This window comes from Nerophis ophidion, linkage group LG10 (genome assembly GCF_033978795.1).
Source record: "Nerophis ophidion isolate RoL-2023_Sa linkage group LG10, RoL_Noph_v1.0, whole genome shotgun sequence".
In the NCBI taxonomy this organism is placed as follows: Eukaryota; Metazoa; Chordata; class Actinopteri; order Syngnathiformes; family Syngnathidae; genus Nerophis; species Nerophis ophidion.
Genome location: NC_084620.1, coordinates 25,121,869 through 25,139,606, shown reverse-complemented (window position 1 = coordinate 25,139,606; position 17,738 = coordinate 25,121,869). Strand labels below are relative to the sequence as shown.

The following is a 17,738-nucleotide window of genomic DNA, read 5'->3' as shown; positions in this document are numbered from 1 at the left end:
CGATGAGATGGCGACTTGTCCAGAGTGTACTTCGCCTTCCGCCCGAATGCAGCTGAGATAGGCTCCAGCGACCCCCTGCTACTCCGAAAGGGACAAGCGGTAGAAAATGGATGGATGGATGGGTCTTTCACTGAATCCAGTCTTCAGAGCCCCCAAACACTACTCTAAAAAAACTATTAAACATCAGTTAAGTTTAAATAACATACCTATAATTCAAAGCTGTAATAGTGTGATTTGCATACCATACAGGTACGTAAGTATTTTTTTTTACATTGACTTCATCGTTAGCTGACTTTTTATGTATTTATCTATTTATGACTTAGAATGCTTAAAAAACAGAAAAACATATGTGTTTGTGTCTTATATAGAGATTGTGAATAATAGACATCACATCTCTGTCTAATGTTTTCGTATTTCCATTATGAGATCTGATACTATGATCAGAATGCAGAAGCATTTCCACTGAGACGTCAATCTGCGGAAATAGTCGAAGGTATTTGGAGCGGAATATTTAAAATGGCAGACTGAATTTGTGGCATTTTATGATGTTTAAACAGTGTTTTTACATAATTTGCGGATTGTAAATATTATTTGATATGGTTTAATGGATACAATGAAACACAATTAAGCCTATAAAGTCAACTTGTTTTTACACTCTATTGGTACTTCTGGAAATTTTAAGGGGGCTTCTGCATCGCCTAAAGTAGGCCTAACGATGCCATGGATCTGAGCTGTGCCGCACCAGATAAACAAACTAAAATATTCCATAGCTGCACCCTCAAACTACTGTAATGAATGCTTATTTTTAATATGTATTATCAGTCTATAACCTAAATCTGTTCCCCACCAATAGTTTGTGTATTATCAGTCTATAACCTAAATCTGTTCCCCACCAATAGTTTGTGCCAGCCTTCCGGTAGCCCCCAGCAAACCCCAAATCTATGGTGCGGTAAAGTGGTATAAAATAATTTCAAAAACAATAAATGTATACTCACATAACTAGAAACAACACAGGCTCTTTTGATAAAGGGAGTCCATTTATGGAAAAGCTGTTTGAAGGTGGATCCAGACAGGTGACTATGGAAAAGAGAGAAAGATTGAGGCTCAAGATAAAATACTACAGGCCTGATCTACTAAGATCTAAATGCCAAGCGCTAAAGAGCGTGCGCAAACTATAAAATTCTGTGTACTAATAATGGCCGTGTTGCATATAATCTACTAAGACTACGTGTAAAACTAATAGCAAGTACAAAAGTGATGCAGACAGCTCTATTTAAATAAAGTTTCCGTATGTACTATGCAGACATGCAGGCTATTTCTACGGTGGAGTCACCCGATTTCAGGCAGCTAATTAGCATGATACCGCGTCAAACAGCAAATCAATCAATCAATCAATCAATGTTTACTTATATAGCCCTGGCATGGAAAACATTTTCCATGTACCTGGACAGTGAGTACATAAAATGGAAAGAAAGCTAAAGAAGACACTCCAAACTCTGCTTCTGCTCATCATTCAGCACTGAAGGTAGACACACTCTCTCAACTCTCTTATATACTTTTGCTCTTTCATTCTAGACTTCTAGAGTGTTTGATTATCACATCACTCTAAATGTATAGACTATAAAGTTCACAAACCTAAAGAGGGATCCTAGTGGGCCAGGCCAATCTTTCCTTTTCTCTAAACTTTGTGTATGTCATGTGTGCCTTCTTTGGGTGAAGCCAGGTTTACAGCTATGTAGTTATTATTCTGTTTGTTACTTATGTATGTTATGTTGTAGCTATTTATAATAGTTTTGTAAATTTGTTCATGCCTGAAATAAATTGGCCCTTTGAAACATATCTTTGTCTTTGTGTGTTGTATGTAGACCACATTGCTTAGCAGAGTTCAGTGATGCAAATGCATGTCAAGTTGATTAACAGATTGTATTATTCTCCAGTGAAATAACAGTACTGAAATGAAGGCTAAAAGGGCGTTAATGGGAACCTTAAAAAAAAGGAAGAAAAAAAGAAGTAACTAAATTGTTACTTTTCACAGTAACACATTACTTTTTGGTGTAAGTAACTGAATTAGTAACTGAGTTACTTTTGAAATAAAGTAACTAGCAACAGGACTAGTTATTGGTTTTCAGTAATTAACCCAACACTGGTACTATGTGGCTTTCACCATGGAGACACTCATTTAATACACATTCATGTTATCATGTGTGGCGTTTTTCTATGTTTTTTTAAACATGCAGCAGACCATTATGTACCACTTTTTTAGGGGCATTTTAGAGGCGTGTGCTAAATAGAATAATTATATATGCATTTCCTTCTTCCAGTATTGTAGGCGTTCTAATGATCAGCATATATTCTGCATATTCATGAAGACAGACAATAAATATATTTTGCTCACTTAAAGGGGAACTGTACATTTTTGGCGAATTTTGCCTATCATTTGCATCCCTTTGTAAGACAAAAACACGGATGTTTTTCTTTTTTACAGCATTCTAAATTGTAAATAAACATAAAAAAAGGCCAGCATACAGCGGCACATTAGTTTCATAGACACATCACAATGTTTGCTTTTTCCTTCAACAACAACACTGACTACCGTACTACTCATGCAGACTTCATGAGAGAGAAAAAACAACAAAACAGTCACTTAAAAAACAAAACAATGTCTCCTGTCACTGGGATGATGACTGATGGAATGTTCATATCTTCCTGTTTAAATGACGAATACACGTAATCCTCGCAAAAAGAAAAAAAAAAAAAAAAAAAAAAAGGTGAATGCAAACAAGCGTCTTTTAATGTCTTTCTTTCCATCTCCCGGTCAAAGTTGGATGTTACAGTTGACTAACTCCCTAGTTTACGGCAACAACCTTCTACTATCCAAGTGAGAGGCATGATTTATAATGTAGAATTAACTTTCAACAGCTTAGAGGCGAGAGAGCAGCTCTCCAGCTTAAGTGAATATAGCAGCATAAGCTAATTACCTCTCTTTGATCAATGCAATCGATCACGAAAAGTGAATTAAGTATTGTTGGCAGATTTGGATGGTTATTTAGAGGGCTTTGTGGGCAAAATGTAAGAGCTCCCATTGACTCTATTGTTAGCTGATTTATTTTCAGTTTAGAATGCATAAAAACATATGTTCTTGTCTTACATAGGGATTGTGAATGATAGGCAACATTCCAAAAAAGTGCAATTCAATCCTCTGCGCACCAGTTTAGTAGATCATCTTTGCATGTGCTATCTATCAAGTTTGCATATGTTTCATACACGCAAACCTGTAGTAGATCAGGCCCTATAAGTGTGAGGTATTAAAATTAGATAGAAATCCAACCATTTGTGTTAAATCACGTACCTTCGTCAAGTAAATTAAGAAAATAAATAACCATACAACAAAATCAAAAAGCAATGGCTTTGTGCTTACCCAAAGAAGGCCTTGTCGCACAGCACTATGGCATCATAAAATATGCACACACCAAATACAGTGATGCCCGTCTCTTTCACCAGCATGGCACAAGTACCGAGCAGTAAACTGGTGAGCAGAGACCCCGCTGAGACTGTTGAGGGTACAGAGTCCTCAGAGGCAGTCACATCAACACTCCTGGTAGAAAAAAAAGCATAAATGAACCTCACAAACATTATATGGCACTGTCATTAGTCTGAATATGAAATAGAAACTGATAATGTTCAATATAAGTACTGTATATAGTGAAATCTATTAAACTTAATACATAAAACGTAAAAAGGTGTGAAGTACATTTACCTTTTATAGTAAAGGAAAGTCAACAAGAACAGCAGACAGGCCAAGACGTCAGCCCGGCCCACAATTCCAGAGACCTGCAAAACAAGAATTTAATAACTTTGGTGTGATGCACACATTAAAAATAACAAAATATTTGTACCCCTTAATGATTGAACATTTGCTGAAAAGGGGAAAATTGTTGGCTATATTCTAGAAGAATAAGTTCCTAAATTAAATATAACTTGTTTCCAGTGTGATCACGTCTTGATGTGCCCGCTTGTTGCTAAGCAGAACCCAAAGGGCACAGTAATTGATGCCCCAAAGCCCAGTGAAAAAAACACAATATAATAGGGGAAATGCACATTTTTGGGAATGTTGCCTATCCTTCACAATCATTATGAAAAACATGACGGATGTTATTGTTTTGTTAATGTATTCTAACTCGTAAATAAACGTAAATATAAGTCCGCTTACAGCAGAGCCAATGGAAGATCCTCTATTTCGCCAATACTCCATTTACATTTCCTGTCTTGAATATTAACCAAATATTAGTGATATTGTTATTATAAGCGCTAACGCAGACAAACTATTTATAGCGACAACGTGATCACACGTTTGCATGCAAATGTTGACATGATCAACTGATCAGTGTCTTCCTTGTTTCCTTGCTCGTCAAACATTATTGTAGATCATAAATCATCCCTCTCAACTGGATAATAGAAGGACTAAGACATTCCGATAATTTGGTACACTTTACCGGGTCTAAATCGTCCGTCAAAGGCGAGAACGACACAGAAAGACGCTTGATTCCACCCCCCTTTTCTTTGCAACGTTTATGAGTCATTATTCATCTAAATGGGAATATATAAACATTCTAGCAGTGGGCATCCTAATGGCAGCAGACATTGTACAGTAAGTGTTTTTTAATTATGTTTATTGACTCAAAGTCTGCAGTGAGAAGTAATAAGTTATGATAAAAAAGATGCGTTTTTGAAATGAATGGGCTGCATTTGCGTAAAATGAGCTAAATACGTATCTATTAAATGTTATAAATGTGCCCGTTGTTACATTACATATATACTTACATAATGTATGTAAAACTTTAATGGAAGTGTTTGTATTGTTTTTTTAAAGGGCTTCATAGGCAGAATAGAGCAAATATTACAAGCTCCATTGTAAGCGGACTTTTGATCGTTTTTATTCAAAGTTTAGAATGCATTAAAAAAAATGCATTCATCGTCATGACTTTCATAATGATTGTGAACGATAGGCAAAATTCCAAAGAACATGGAGTTCCCCTTTAAGTCTCTCCAATGCACCTTTTAAGCTAAATGTGTTGTTCACCTTTGTCTAGTTTGATCGTATCTCATCTGTTGAATTTAAGAAGTTCAATAACTGCTGAATTGGGGCTTCACGGTGGCAGAGGGGTTAGTGCGTCTGCCTCACAATACGAAGGTCCTGAGTAGTCGTGGGTTCAATCCCGGGCTCAGGATATTTCTGTGTGGAGTTTGCATGTTCTCCCCATGAATGGAAGTGGGAGAAAGCCCACGCAAAGACATGTACCTGGGGATAGGTTGATTGGCAACACTAAAATAGACCCTAGTGTGTGAATGTGAGTGTGAATGTTGTCTGTCTATCTGTGTTGGCCCTGCGATGAGGTGGCGACTTGTCCAGGGTGTACCCGCCTTCCGCCCGATTGTAGCTGAGATAGGCACCAGCGCCCCCCGCGACCCCAAAGGGAATAAGCGGCAGAAAATGGATGGATGGAATAACTGCTGATTTGTTCACACCAGTGAGAATTACAACTATTGTCCAGGTGGTCTTAAGCAGGGTTCTGGTTACGAGTAGTTGGTATATATCTTATAAAGCAGTGTATATTTATTATCCACAGTCATTATTGTCCAAATGGCTGTCAGCATAAGCAGCAGAATAATTTATAAAATATAATAATCAGTGAAATGTGAGATGTGTACTTGGAGAGAGGTTTATTTATATTGTTGCTCACATTTCTCTCCTTGTAATTACAGAAGGCAATCACTACGTGTGTCAAGAACTCACAGCCTCGGTGTGGACAGGGTGCACAGCAAACAGGACAGATGTGATGAAAGCCAGGTGAGATTCTTTAAACGCACACTGTTCACACGTGTGCATGAGGAGGCAGGTTACAGCGCAGTGCAAACACACGTTGACAATGTGGAAGTACAGAGGCGTCATCCCACCAAGTAGGATGTTCAACCTAAGACAGGACGGAAAAGATACAGTAAAACCTAATATTATCACAGATGTTTGGGCATTTGCATGATCTTGTTGTGTTCACAAATGTATATACACTTACTACAGGCATGAATGTCATATGGATTTGAGGCTTTCAGTAATGTATTTGGAAAAAGAGAGGAAAACCTGTATACTTTACTATCGTAGCGTCAAGCGTCTACTCGTGTCATAATTATTTGCCAAATTAGATAGATAGTTGCAAAATAAATAGTTGACAAATGAGCAGAAAACAGGGGAAAACATTAATTTAGGAACTCAGGTCAGTGTCCCATCACTGACACTCCACTCATTATGCATGCAGGTCACAATAGGCATCAGATTTTTTTGTGATGCGAACGACTACATAAAAAAATCGGATTTGACAAAAAAATCCGAATTGGACATCCTATCTTGCAGTGTAAATGTAGCCTTAGAAGTGTCTTGCACTGTGAATAGACAGATGTGTTCTTTGCAGCTTCTGGCAAGACACACACCCTCCTGAAATTCATTAAACTCCTCCATGTTTGTACCAAGAAAATATAAAATGTGATTGTGTCTGCCTGAGCCTGCATCCATTTGAAGCAATATTTTACATGAGTTACAATCCTTAGCCATGAAAACACTGGTACAAAGCTGCAGAAAAGATTGGCTCAGTTCGGCACCATCAGCCAATCATTTAAAAAAGGCAAATATCGACCGCTGATCTGATGCCATGATCAAAATCAGAATATCTCTAGCCTTAAGTTTTAAAGGCATTTTAACTGAATGAGTGCCTATCCAGTCTTCATTGGCTTCCAGTTAAATTCTGCATTGAGTTTAACATTCTAGTCCTGACATTCTGTGCGTTGCATGGTGTGGCCCCTCACTACATCCCTGATTTGCTATGCTCTTACTCCTCAGGGCGTAGCCTCTGGTCTTCAGGCCAGGGTCTTCTAAAGATCCCAAAAACTTGTTTTAAAACCCATGGAGACCTGGCATTCCTGGCTATAGCTCCCAGACTCTAGAACAACTTGCACCACTGCTTCCGTGATCTTGACTGTGCTGAAACTTTTAAGACACATTTGAAAACCTCTCTTTTTAGTAAAGCTTGCATCTTTTAACTCTCATTTTTAAACCACTTTGATTCTTTTTTATGATGTTGCCCATGTTGTTTTAATTGTATTGTTGTTTTACTTGTGTTTCCTATGTTTTGTACAGCGCCTTGTGATTTTATCTGTGAAAAGCGCTTTATACTAACCCTGTTTCCATATGAGTTGGGAATCGGTGTTAGATGTAAATATAAACGGAATACAATGATTTGCAAATCCTTTTCAACCCATATTCAATTGAATGCACTACAAAGACAAGATATTTGATGTTCAAACTCATAAACTTCTTTTTTTTTGCAAATAATAATTAACTTAGAATTTCAAGGCTGGAACACGTGCCAAAGTAGTTGGGAAAGGGCATGTTCACCACTGTGTTACATCACCATTTCTTTCAACAACACTCAAAAAATGTTTGGGAACCGAGGAAACTAATTGTTGAAGCTTTGAAAGTGGAATTCTTTATCATTCTTGCTTGATGTCCAGCTAAAGTTGTTCGACAGTCCGGGGTCTTGTTGTCGTATTTCACGCTTCATAATGCGCCACACATTTTCGATGGGAGACAGGTCTGGACTGCAGGCGGGCCAGGAAAGTACCCGCACTCTTTTACTACAAAGCCACGCTGTTGTAACACGCGGCTTGGCATTGTTTTGCTGAAATAAGCAGTGGCGTCCATGATAACTTTGCTTTGATGGCAACATATGTTGCTCCAAAACCTGTACGGACCTTTCAGCATTAATGGTGCATTCACAGATGTGTAAGTTACCCATGCCTTGGGCACTAATACACCCCCATACCATCACAGATGCTGGCTTTTGAACTTTGCGCCTAGAACAATCCGGATGGTTATTTTCCACTTTGTTCTGGAGGACACCACGTCCACAGTTTCCAAATATAATTTGAAATGTGGACTCGTCAGATCCCAGAACACTTTTCCACTTTGCATCAGTCCATCTTAGATGAGCTCGGGCCCAGAGAAGCCGGTGGCGTTCCTGTGTGTTGTTGATAAATGGCTTTCGCTTTGCATAGTAGAGCTTTAACTTGCACTTACAGATGTAGCGACCAACTGTAGTTACTTACAGTGGTTTTATGAAGTGTTCCTGAGCCCATGTGGTGATATCCTTTACACACTGATGTCGGTTTTTGATGCAGTACCGCCTGAGGGCTCAAAGGTCCGTAATATCATCGCTTATGTGCAGTGATTTCTCCAGATTCTCTGAACCTTTCGATGATTTTACGGACCGTAGATGGTAAAATCCCTAAAGTCCTTGCAATAGCTCGTTGAGAAATGTTCTCAAACTGTTCGTCAATTTGCTTACAAATTGGTGACCCTCGCCCCATCCATGTTTGGGAATTACTTAGCATTTCATGGAAGCTGCTTTTATACCCAATCATGGCACCCACCTGTTCCCAATTAGCCTGCACACCTGTGGGATGTTCCAAATAAGTGTTTGATGAGCATTCCTCAACTTTATCAGTATTTATTGCCACCTTTCCCAACTTTTTTGTCACGTGTTGCTGGCATCAAATTCTAAAGTTAATGATTATTTGCACAAGAAAATGTTTATCAGTATTAACATCATGTCTTTGTAGCATATTTAACTGAATATGGGTTGAAAAGGATTTGCAGATCATTGTATTCAGTTTATATTTACATCTAACACAAATTCCCAACCAATATGGAAACAGGGTTTGTAAATAAGATACTTACTTGCTTTATAAGCAGTTTTGTTGCGTTCATAAATTGCTGAAATGTTCCCCCAGTTTGTAGATTAAATAGGTATCCCTAATCAGTGTTTTATTCTGATTATAATCATGATCACAGCAAAATACAATTACTTAATCACTCTGTAATATCATATATTACACTAATTGTTAGAGCATCCCCCCACCCCCAAACTCGAAAGGGATAAGCAGTAGGAATGGATGGATGAATGGTTTTACACCCGAGAAAAAAAAACGGGGAAAATGTTTTATACTGGACCACCATTATAGATCTGTTTTAGTTTAGTTAGCATCTTTAATGTACAAAATGTATCAAATTGTGCGAAGATGGGAATAGCAACATAGACAGGCGTGTATCATATGGTTAACGGACTATAACATCCACTGTACTTATATCCCATCTACTGTATTTTGGATGGATGGATGTATTTAAAACTGCGTGGGCGTTTACTTAACCCCCAATGACATGAACTAGCAGTTCCAGCGTCAATCGTGCTAACATTGTAACAATACTAATATATGATTGTTTAACTTGTGTTGCTTAACATTCAGAATATAACAACTTACTTAAAGGTGAGAATGCATAGAGGTCTGTAGGACTTGTGGCTCGAATTGTCTGACATCTTCTTGCCCCAGAAATCGTTTCTGAAGATGTTTTTGACACATGAACCCGGCAGGACGTCCGGGTTGTTGACGATAGCCCAAACATCGTCGTGCACTAACTCCCCATGGAGAGAATTGCTGTAGCATAAGATGCACAGTGCGGCCAAAGCCACATACCGACTCACAGCCCACACAGTCTGGGGTCGGCTGGTGTTCGGTGGATGCTGTGTGGTTATTTTCTCTCGACCCGGAGTAGTCATGACGGCCCTGGCTTCTTCAGGGGCTCCTGTGAGATGTAAATCAACGTTGTGAGACAAAAAGTTCCGTCCATTCCGCTGGGGAGGGAGTGTCCATGAAGGAGGTGAATTGGACCGTTCGTTGTCTGCCTTGTGCTACCTTCAAGTGCGGTCAGGAAAAAATTAACTACGGTGGCCGACAAGGACTAACGCGAAGCAACGTCCAACGCTCCAAACACACACTCACACATCACAAATGCTTCAAATTAAATGCAAAATAATGCTACAATTACAAATAAAGTACAGGATAAAAACAAATATAACCCTATTTTATGTTTGCTTCAAATTCACCCTTTTTCTTTATTGGCTCGTGATAATCTGCATGGTAGCCTACTCAGGTAAATGTTTAGCGTTTTTCAACCACTGTGCCGCGGCACATCCATTTTATACTGCTTATTCCCTTTGGGGTTGCAGGGGGGGGCGCTGGTTTCTATCTCAGCTACAATCAAGCGGAAGGCGGGGTACACCCTGGACAAGTCGCCACCTCATCGCAGGGCCAACACAGATAGACAGACAACATTCACACTCATAGACAGACAACATTAGCACTCACATTCACACACTAGGGCCAATTTTTTTAGTGTTGCCAATCAACCTAACCCCAGGTGCATGTCTTTGGAAGTGGGAGGAGGCCGGACTACCCGGAGGAGGGAACCCACGCAGTCACGGGGAGAACATGCAAACTCCACACAGAAAAATCCCGAGCCCAGGATTGAACCCAGGACTCATGCAGGACCTTCGTATTGTGAGGCAGACGCACTAACCCCTCTTACACCGTGCTGCTGGGGTAAATTGACCTAATTGGGTATAAAAATATTTTTTGCAAACCAGTAAATGTAATCCGCAAATAATGTGCCCTTGAAAATAGGTTGATTGGCAACACTAAATTGGCCCTAATGTGTGAATGTGAGTGTGAATGTTGTCTGTGTTGGCCCTGCGATGAGGTGGCGACTTGTCCAGGGTGTACACCGCCTTTCGCCCGATTGTAGCTGAGATAGGCTCCAGCGTCCCTCGCGACCCCGAATGGAAAAAGCGTAGTAAACGGATGGATGGATGTTGAGTGTCTGCTGTCTAAAGAGCGGTCGAGTAACCGTGTAATACACTTCCATATCAGTAGGTGGCAGCAGGTAGCTAAATGCTTTGTAGAAGTCGGGAACATGGTTTGCTGTGATCACAATATGCAGACGACAGCATGAGGAAGAGTGTGAGTAAAAAGGTATATAATGCTTTAACCAATAATGAACAAATAGCTAGTGCCGCTAAGAAAAGGCATTGAAGCTTAGAGAAGGCTATGCAAAACGAACTAAAACTGAACTGGCAGCAAAGTAAAGAAAAACAGAATGTGGACGACAGCAAAGACTTACGTATGTGGCGTCCACAACGTACTCACATGACATGACAATCAACAATGTCCCCACAAGATAGGATAGCGTCAGCACAACTTAAATAGCTTTGATTGCTAAAACACAGCAGGTGCAGAGAATAGTGCTCAAGGAAGACAGGAAACTGCTACAAGAAAATACCAAGAAAACAGGAAAAGCTGCCAAAATAGGAGCTCAAGACAATAACTAAAATATTACACACAGGAAGACAACAAAAAACTCAAAATAAGTCCTGGCGTGATGATAGGTCATGACAGTACACCTACTTTGAGACCTATAGTCATGCATGGTTGGTTATGGTTTAAAGTCATCCAACAGTTGCGAGAAATACTTTTTACAGTCAATATCGGCTGCAGAGTTTAATTTTTTAATATTTTCTGCTGGTGGTGGCCCTCTGAATTTTTTCAATGAAAAAAATGTGCCTTGGCTCAAACAAGGGTGAAAAGCACTGGTTTAGTGGGTATTTAAACCTTGATGTCCTAAATGAACTGCCTAAAATGTTATTGACTTGAGCTTAATTACCCCCTATATGACATATTGGTCTTTCATATGGTTATGCGACAGTCATTGGACTGTCAGGGAAACGTGAGCGGATTTCTAAAACCTGATATTTTTGTTATAGCTATTTTTTAAGCCATTACACAATGTGGATGCTTTTATAGGATGTCCAATATTGCATTGAAAATGTTACGACTATTTTCTTCAGTTAACTCGTGAAAAAGGGGAGGGAAAAATATTGGTACGGGCTTTTAGCTTTCAAATTGCTCTGAAAAGCCTGACGTTTTAATAGCAAACATTTTCAGTATATGCCAGTGCCCCCCGCAACCCCAAAGGGAATAAGCGGTAGGAAATGGATGGATAAACAGCCAAGCATGCAGAATATCTCCTACCATGATTTTAGTGAAGTGCCCCCCAAAACAATCGAAATGTTCCATTTCTCCCCAAAGCTGTAAATTTAAGCGAAATGCTGGCATGCCAACAGCATTTTGTTGGCCCATGTTCCAATAAACTACTGCACATACAAAATGGTTTTGACTATTTAGCCAAAAATATCCCACTCCCCACCAATGGGGCATGAAAATAAGCAACATGATTAAAAATGTGTAAATGCAAGCACACAAACATCACTGCTCATATTTTATTGAGGAACATCAAAAGACCAGTTGGACAATATTAAGGTTTTGTTTTTGTTAATTCAACAAACTGGCCTTGTGTTCAACACCATACCCACCACCAAAGACAGTCCTTTCTTCCAGAGTTTCAGAGCCCTTGACGATTTTGATTGGCACTGAGACTTCACAGCAAATTAGCTCCAGGTAAATGTCATGTAGTTGTTCCACTTTGGTACAAAGTCCAGTGACCAGACAAAGTTCAATCATGGTAGAGTAAAAAGCCAGAAAAGGTACTGTATTTCCAGGTGCTTCCATAAATAGCACCACGATGCAACCTGAGCCACACCTGATCTCCTTGGAAGAGAGGCAGGATGGCATGGTTGCTGGCTGTCTCGTGATCCGGCGCTCCATCATTGGCATACGCTGACACCATCACTTCTTCATTGCACATGAGGTTGATGTAAAGTGGCACATTAATTGCGAGCTTAAGAATATGGAATATGAACACATAAGTTCCATTAACAGGACAGGTGAAACGACCAATGTGGCTGTCATACATCTCCCCTAGGTTGGTGTGCAGCTGGTCGAAAATAATGGGCTGGTCAAGGTTGCCTGGGGCATAATTGGCTGTGCGAGAGGCAGTGAATGCCACTCGCAGCGGCTGGGAGACAGGATAGAGTTGCATAGGAAGTAGAGTAGTGTGATGGTGGCCACGAGGACTGGGTGGAAAGTCTATGTGAGAGACGTGTAGAGAATCTCCATGTCCTGAATCCACCATTGTAAAGTCTCCCTCACGCTCTGGGCTGCTAACTTTTGAGGACTCACTCCAGGCTGCTGCAGAGTAAAAAAACCAAACAATTCAAGTATAATTAGTGGAAGTACTTTTACCTGTTTAAATTACGTTTCAGGGGCTGTTAGTAGTCAAAGACTGTCTTCTATAAGAGGGTTCCCCGACCTTATTTTCACCAGTGACCGGTTTAATATATGCGTTATTTTCATGGACTGGCTTTCCACATGTGGCAGATAAAAACAGCAAAAAAATTGCATGAAAAATCAGGTCTTTTTGGAGTGGTTCCCGGGCTCCTCTGTAATGGAAAAGTTGGGTCCTGAGGTCAAAAACGTTAAGAACCCCTGCTATATTTAATGACCCTGCAGGGCACTGCAGATGGAAACTAGCCTTTGGCCAAGATCTGGCACATTAACATTTTATATGACCACTAATGTGCATTTTCCTATGTACTATAACAAAGGAGTTGTTATATACATCTATTAATAAGCTTATTGGTGTGTTTAGTGGGACAGTCGAAAGTCGGAGAAAATGCGGCAATTTATAAAGGAATTAAAGTTTGTGTGACCCGGTAGCAACTGCGTCTTGGACGGGTGGTTGGGGACCAGTGTTCTATACTGTAGATGACGACCAAGAACAAGAGCAGTGGTGGGGAAGCTTTTTGACATGAAGCACACAATAAATAGGCTATAACATTTGGCCAGGGGCTTGGCCAGAAGCAGATGGAAATGTATATTTTACAAAATATTTTATTTACATTTTAAGCATCTCTTCAACATTGCTACAAATGGGAGGGGAGCTACCAAACCAAGCTTTGTTTTAAAAACTGATTATATGGTCATTTCTTTTTTACATTTGAAACACTTCCTTGTAGCCTACATAACATGTAATGGTGGTTCTTTTTTTCAAAATTTTGTATGGATCATTTTTTACAGACCATCTTGAAGCCGCTTTCTGACCGTCTTCAGGATGCGTCGTTTTGTAGGCGGTCTAATTTATGTGCTTCTACTTCAACTGCATCCTTTCCTCATCAGCTTTCTTGTAGTTTTTAGGGCTTCTATAGTCTACTGACCAATATCAGTTCGAACTACATGCTACTTTGTATTAGAAATGGCAACAGCGAGGGTCCATGTGCACGTACAAGCCATTCTGCCCCATAACAAGCGGACAGAAAAACAATGAGTTTGACTACACCAGAATGGTGAATTCAAACCAAATCACCTTTACGAAAAAATCCAATCCGGTTTATGCCACTCCCACAGCACAGAAACAGTTCTCAGAGTCACCAGTAATCTGCTGATAGCCTTTGACTCCGGTTCCACATCCCTCCATATTCTTCTTGGCCGCTCTGCTCCGTTTGACCACAACATTCTCCTCCACAGTCTCCAGCACTTCATTGGTCTCTCTGACACTGCCCTTCACTGGTTACGCTCCTACCTCAGACAGGACCGAGCACGTAGTCCTGGGGGAGGCTAAATCTCATCCTCACACTGTCACCTTTGGGGTCCCGCAGGGCTCCGTACTCAACCCAACCCTTACTATCTACATGTTTCCCCTCAGGTGTGTCGTAAGCAGCCACGGAATTAATTTCCACTGCTATGCTGACGACACAACTCTACCTCAAGGTCTCCCCTTCACGGTCTTCCTCTGCCACTGTGGCTCGTCTCAGCTCCTTCCTGGAGGAGATAAATGCATGGATGAGTCAAAACTTCCTGCAGCTGAACGGCTCAAAAACAGAAGCCATCCAAACCGGTACTCCTCAACAACTCCATTCTTCCCACATAACCTCAGTTGTATTTTATGGTCACAACTTTCACTCCTCTCCTGCAGTTACAAACCTTGGCGTCAAGTTTGACACTCACCTCTCCTTGGACAACCATGTCACCCACATCTGCAAAACCTTCTTTCACCTCCGTAGCATCTCCAAACTCCACCCCTTTCTCTCCCTTCCAGCTGCAGAGAAGCTTGTCCATGCCTTCATCTCTTCCAATTTGGATTACTATAACACACTAATCGGGATCCCTGGCAAGAGCCTCCAAAAGCTCCAGAATGTTCAGAACAGCACTGCCAGGGTCCTGACGAGGGTGCGGAAGTATGAGTACATCACCCCCATCATTCTTTGGCTACCCGTCACCGCCCAAATTGAGTACAAGATCCTCCTGCACACCCACCACTATCTGCTTGTTAATGCCCCCACTTACTTCACGAACCTCACACCACACACCTCAGCTAGGACCCGGTCAGGCCAACAGCATTGTCTGCTAGCGACTAAGACACGGCTCAAGACCATGGGAGACAAAGCTGCCAATCCCCGTCCGTGGAACACCCTTCCTCACCACGTCAGGGCCCCACAGATGGTGGATGCTTTAAAAAAAAAAAAAAAAAAAGGCTAAAAACCTAACTTTAAAAAAAGCATATAACTAATTTTAATATCGTTTTTCACTCTCTTGTTTTAATGCTTTAATGTTCACACTCTGTAGCACTTTGAGATTTATTATTCAAATGTTAAGTACAATACAAATAAAATCTATACATTTGCGCAAAGCTCTTCGAGTGACATTGGGCAAATTCGAAATGGCTCATTTGGAGGAAGTATGAAGGAAAACAAGATAGTTATATAAATCTCCGCCATGCCTCTATGGTTTGATTAAAAATTTCCGAGACTCACACAGTGCCCAAATACACAACAGGTACCAATAGTTAGAAAAGTTGGTCTTGATAATAGGTTCCCTTTAAAAGCATTTTACATGATCTTATGACATGTAAAAAACATGCTTTTGTCACCTTCCTGAGAACTACTTCTAACATCTGACAGTTTTAAATAACTGCATGCTTAAAGAGCTATACCAGGATATATGACAGACCAACTAAAAAACAAAACTGGCATTCAATCTTACAGATTTGTACTGATTAAAAAACCCCAAATGTAGTTGTATATATACACCCAATGGCGGATCTAGTTCCAATGGCACGCTGGGCCAGGGCCCCATTCACCATTTGCTACTCTAAACGTGTTCAACCTTACGAAACATCTCTAATTTTTGAGGCTGAGCACAAATGATGGGGCTGAGTATTTTGCCGCAACATTAGGTGACGGTCGTGATCGTGAATAAACTGGCACAACAGCGGGCCTTAGGCTATCATCACGGTATACCTGTGCATTCAAAATGCCATCAATAAAAAGGCCCTGTGTCCATAGTGTATCAAATGCCTGGCCATGCTATAACACATCCCTCCCCCCCCTATCACAATGGACTATTCCATCCACAACCCATATGATGCCATACAAGCGGTCTACCATTTCACCTGAACAGTTAAAAACTGGGATTGATCATTGCCAGACAACATCTAATGTGAGCATTTGACCACTTGGGTCAATGAACTGCAGTCAGGTTAAGATCCCAAATTTGGACAAAAAGCATAAAGATCTTCCTTGAGGTGATTTCTGAAAGTTTGTGGAGAAATGTAAACTGATCGTTGAAACAGCTATCCAGGTTTGGCTTCAGACGATGTTGGAGGTGAATATGCTGGATGTGAAGGACTTGGGCTGGTGTGGTTACGCAGACAGTTGAAGGGCTGCAGTTGCGATTGTGAGGCTTTGATGTACTGTATGTGGTGCCAATTTCTCTGAAAACACCTTTGGAGACAGCTTATGGTACATTAAATTCACTGGCAGCAGCTCTAGTCAATATTCTTTCATCAGTATGCCTTTTACACGCTCGCTCAAAACTTGACTTTTCTCACATTGTTTTGTGTGATAAAACTGCACATTTTGGTGTGACCTTTTGGGGACTAACCTGATGCACACTGAGATGTTCAGCTCTTATTTTATGCACACAAGTATGCGGCGTAATCAGCATCTCAACATGCCCTATATGTGTAGTGGATCATTCATCTTGGCATATAAATCTTCACTAACCTATTAAAACAGATTTTAAAACAATGCTTGAAAAATAGGCATTTGATGTACACAGAAAATACTTTTAGATCTTATGAGTTCACTTCTTCAATCCTACCTCAACAGGTTTGCAAGCAAAAACACAGCAGAAACGCATAAACAAGGCTAAGCATGAAAACAAATGGTGAAGACTTCTCTCACATTTCTGCATAACAAACACACACCAATATTTCGTTGGACTGCCTTTGGTTATTGTTATGATCATGGTAATGATCTCATCAGTTTCGGACAGGACAAAAACATTACATTAAGGATCACATCTTTACACTTGCACAATTCATCATCTCCAAAAAAAAGGATGGAAAAAGCTGAGCGTAAATATTCTCATTACATCTTCTCTATGTGTAATACTGATATTTCATTTTGACCATGTGTTGGACAGGTTGACATTTAGCATTATGAATAAGCAAACCAATCTCCAACTCACTACATCTTGAGAAAGATAAATTATGGTGTAAAACTTGATCATTTATATATATAAGACATGTCTGTTCTTAACATTTCATTTCATCCATCCATGTTCTACCGCTTGTCTCTTTTTGGAGTGCTATATATATAAGACATGTCTGTTCTTAACATTTCATTTCATCCATCCATGTTCTACCGCTTGTCTCTTTTTGGAGTGCTGGAGCCTATCTCAGCTGCATTCGAGCGGAAGGCGGAGTACACCCTGGACAAGTCGCCACCTCATCGCAGGGCCAACACAGATAGACAACATTCACACACTAGGGCCAATTTAGTGTTGCCAATCAACCTATACCCAGGTGCATGTCTTTGGAGGTGGGAGGAAGCCGGAGTACC

General features: G+C 40.4%; 3 protein-coding genes across 9 annotated transcripts in view; 1 reads left to right on the top strand and 2 right to left on the bottom strand.

The window, feature by feature from the left end:
* tmtc1 (transmembrane O-mannosyltransferase targeting cadherins 1) overlaps positions 1 to 11,123 on the bottom strand; it is a 41,380-nt gene extending 30,257 nt beyond the window's left edge. For 2 of the 5 annotated variants that reach the window (XM_061913133.1, XM_061913132.1), the window contains exons 1-5: positions 9,367 to 9,821; positions 5,795 to 5,972; positions 3,758 to 3,831; positions 3,419 to 3,595; positions 996 to 1,077 (exon numbers count right to left, since the gene is read on the bottom strand). In XM_061913133.1, coding sequence (XP_061769117.1) covers positions 996 to 1,077; positions 3,419 to 3,595; positions 3,758 to 3,831; positions 5,795 to 5,972; positions 9,367 to 9,662 — 807 coding nt within the window. In that variant the 5' untranslated portion in view covers positions 9,663 to 9,821. Of the gene's footprint in view, positions 1 to 995; positions 1,078 to 3,418; positions 3,596 to 3,757; positions 3,832 to 5,794; positions 5,973 to 9,366; positions 9,822 to 11,062 lie in introns of those variants that run through there. The other 3 variants (XM_061913130.1, XM_061913134.1, XM_061913131.1) reach the window with 3 other exon arrangements.
* On the top strand, positions 10,846 to 17,166 carry LOC133560533 (uncharacterized). The gene is made up of 3 exons (XM_061913138.1): positions 10,846 to 10,914; positions 14,540 to 14,731; positions 14,810 to 17,166. The coding sequence occupies exons 2-3, from the start codon at positions 14,578 to 14,580 to the stop codon at positions 15,370 to 15,372; spliced, it is 717 nt and encodes a 238-aa protein (XP_061769122.1). The 5' UTR covers positions 10,846 to 10,914; positions 14,540 to 14,577; the 3' UTR covers positions 15,373 to 17,166.
* The window catches only part of caprin2 (caprin family member 2), a 28,125-nt gene continuing 22,591 nt past the window's right edge, over positions 12,205 to 17,738 (bottom strand). For 2 of the 3 annotated variants that reach the window (XM_061913136.1, XM_061913135.1), the window contains exon 20: positions 12,205 to 13,026. In XM_061913136.1, the coding sequence (XP_061769120.1) occupies positions 12,452 to 13,026 (575 nt within the window). In that variant the 3' untranslated portion in view covers positions 12,205 to 12,451. Of the gene's footprint in view, positions 13,027 to 16,245; positions 16,617 to 17,738 lie in introns of those variants that run through there. The other variant, XM_061913137.1, reaches the window with a different exon arrangement.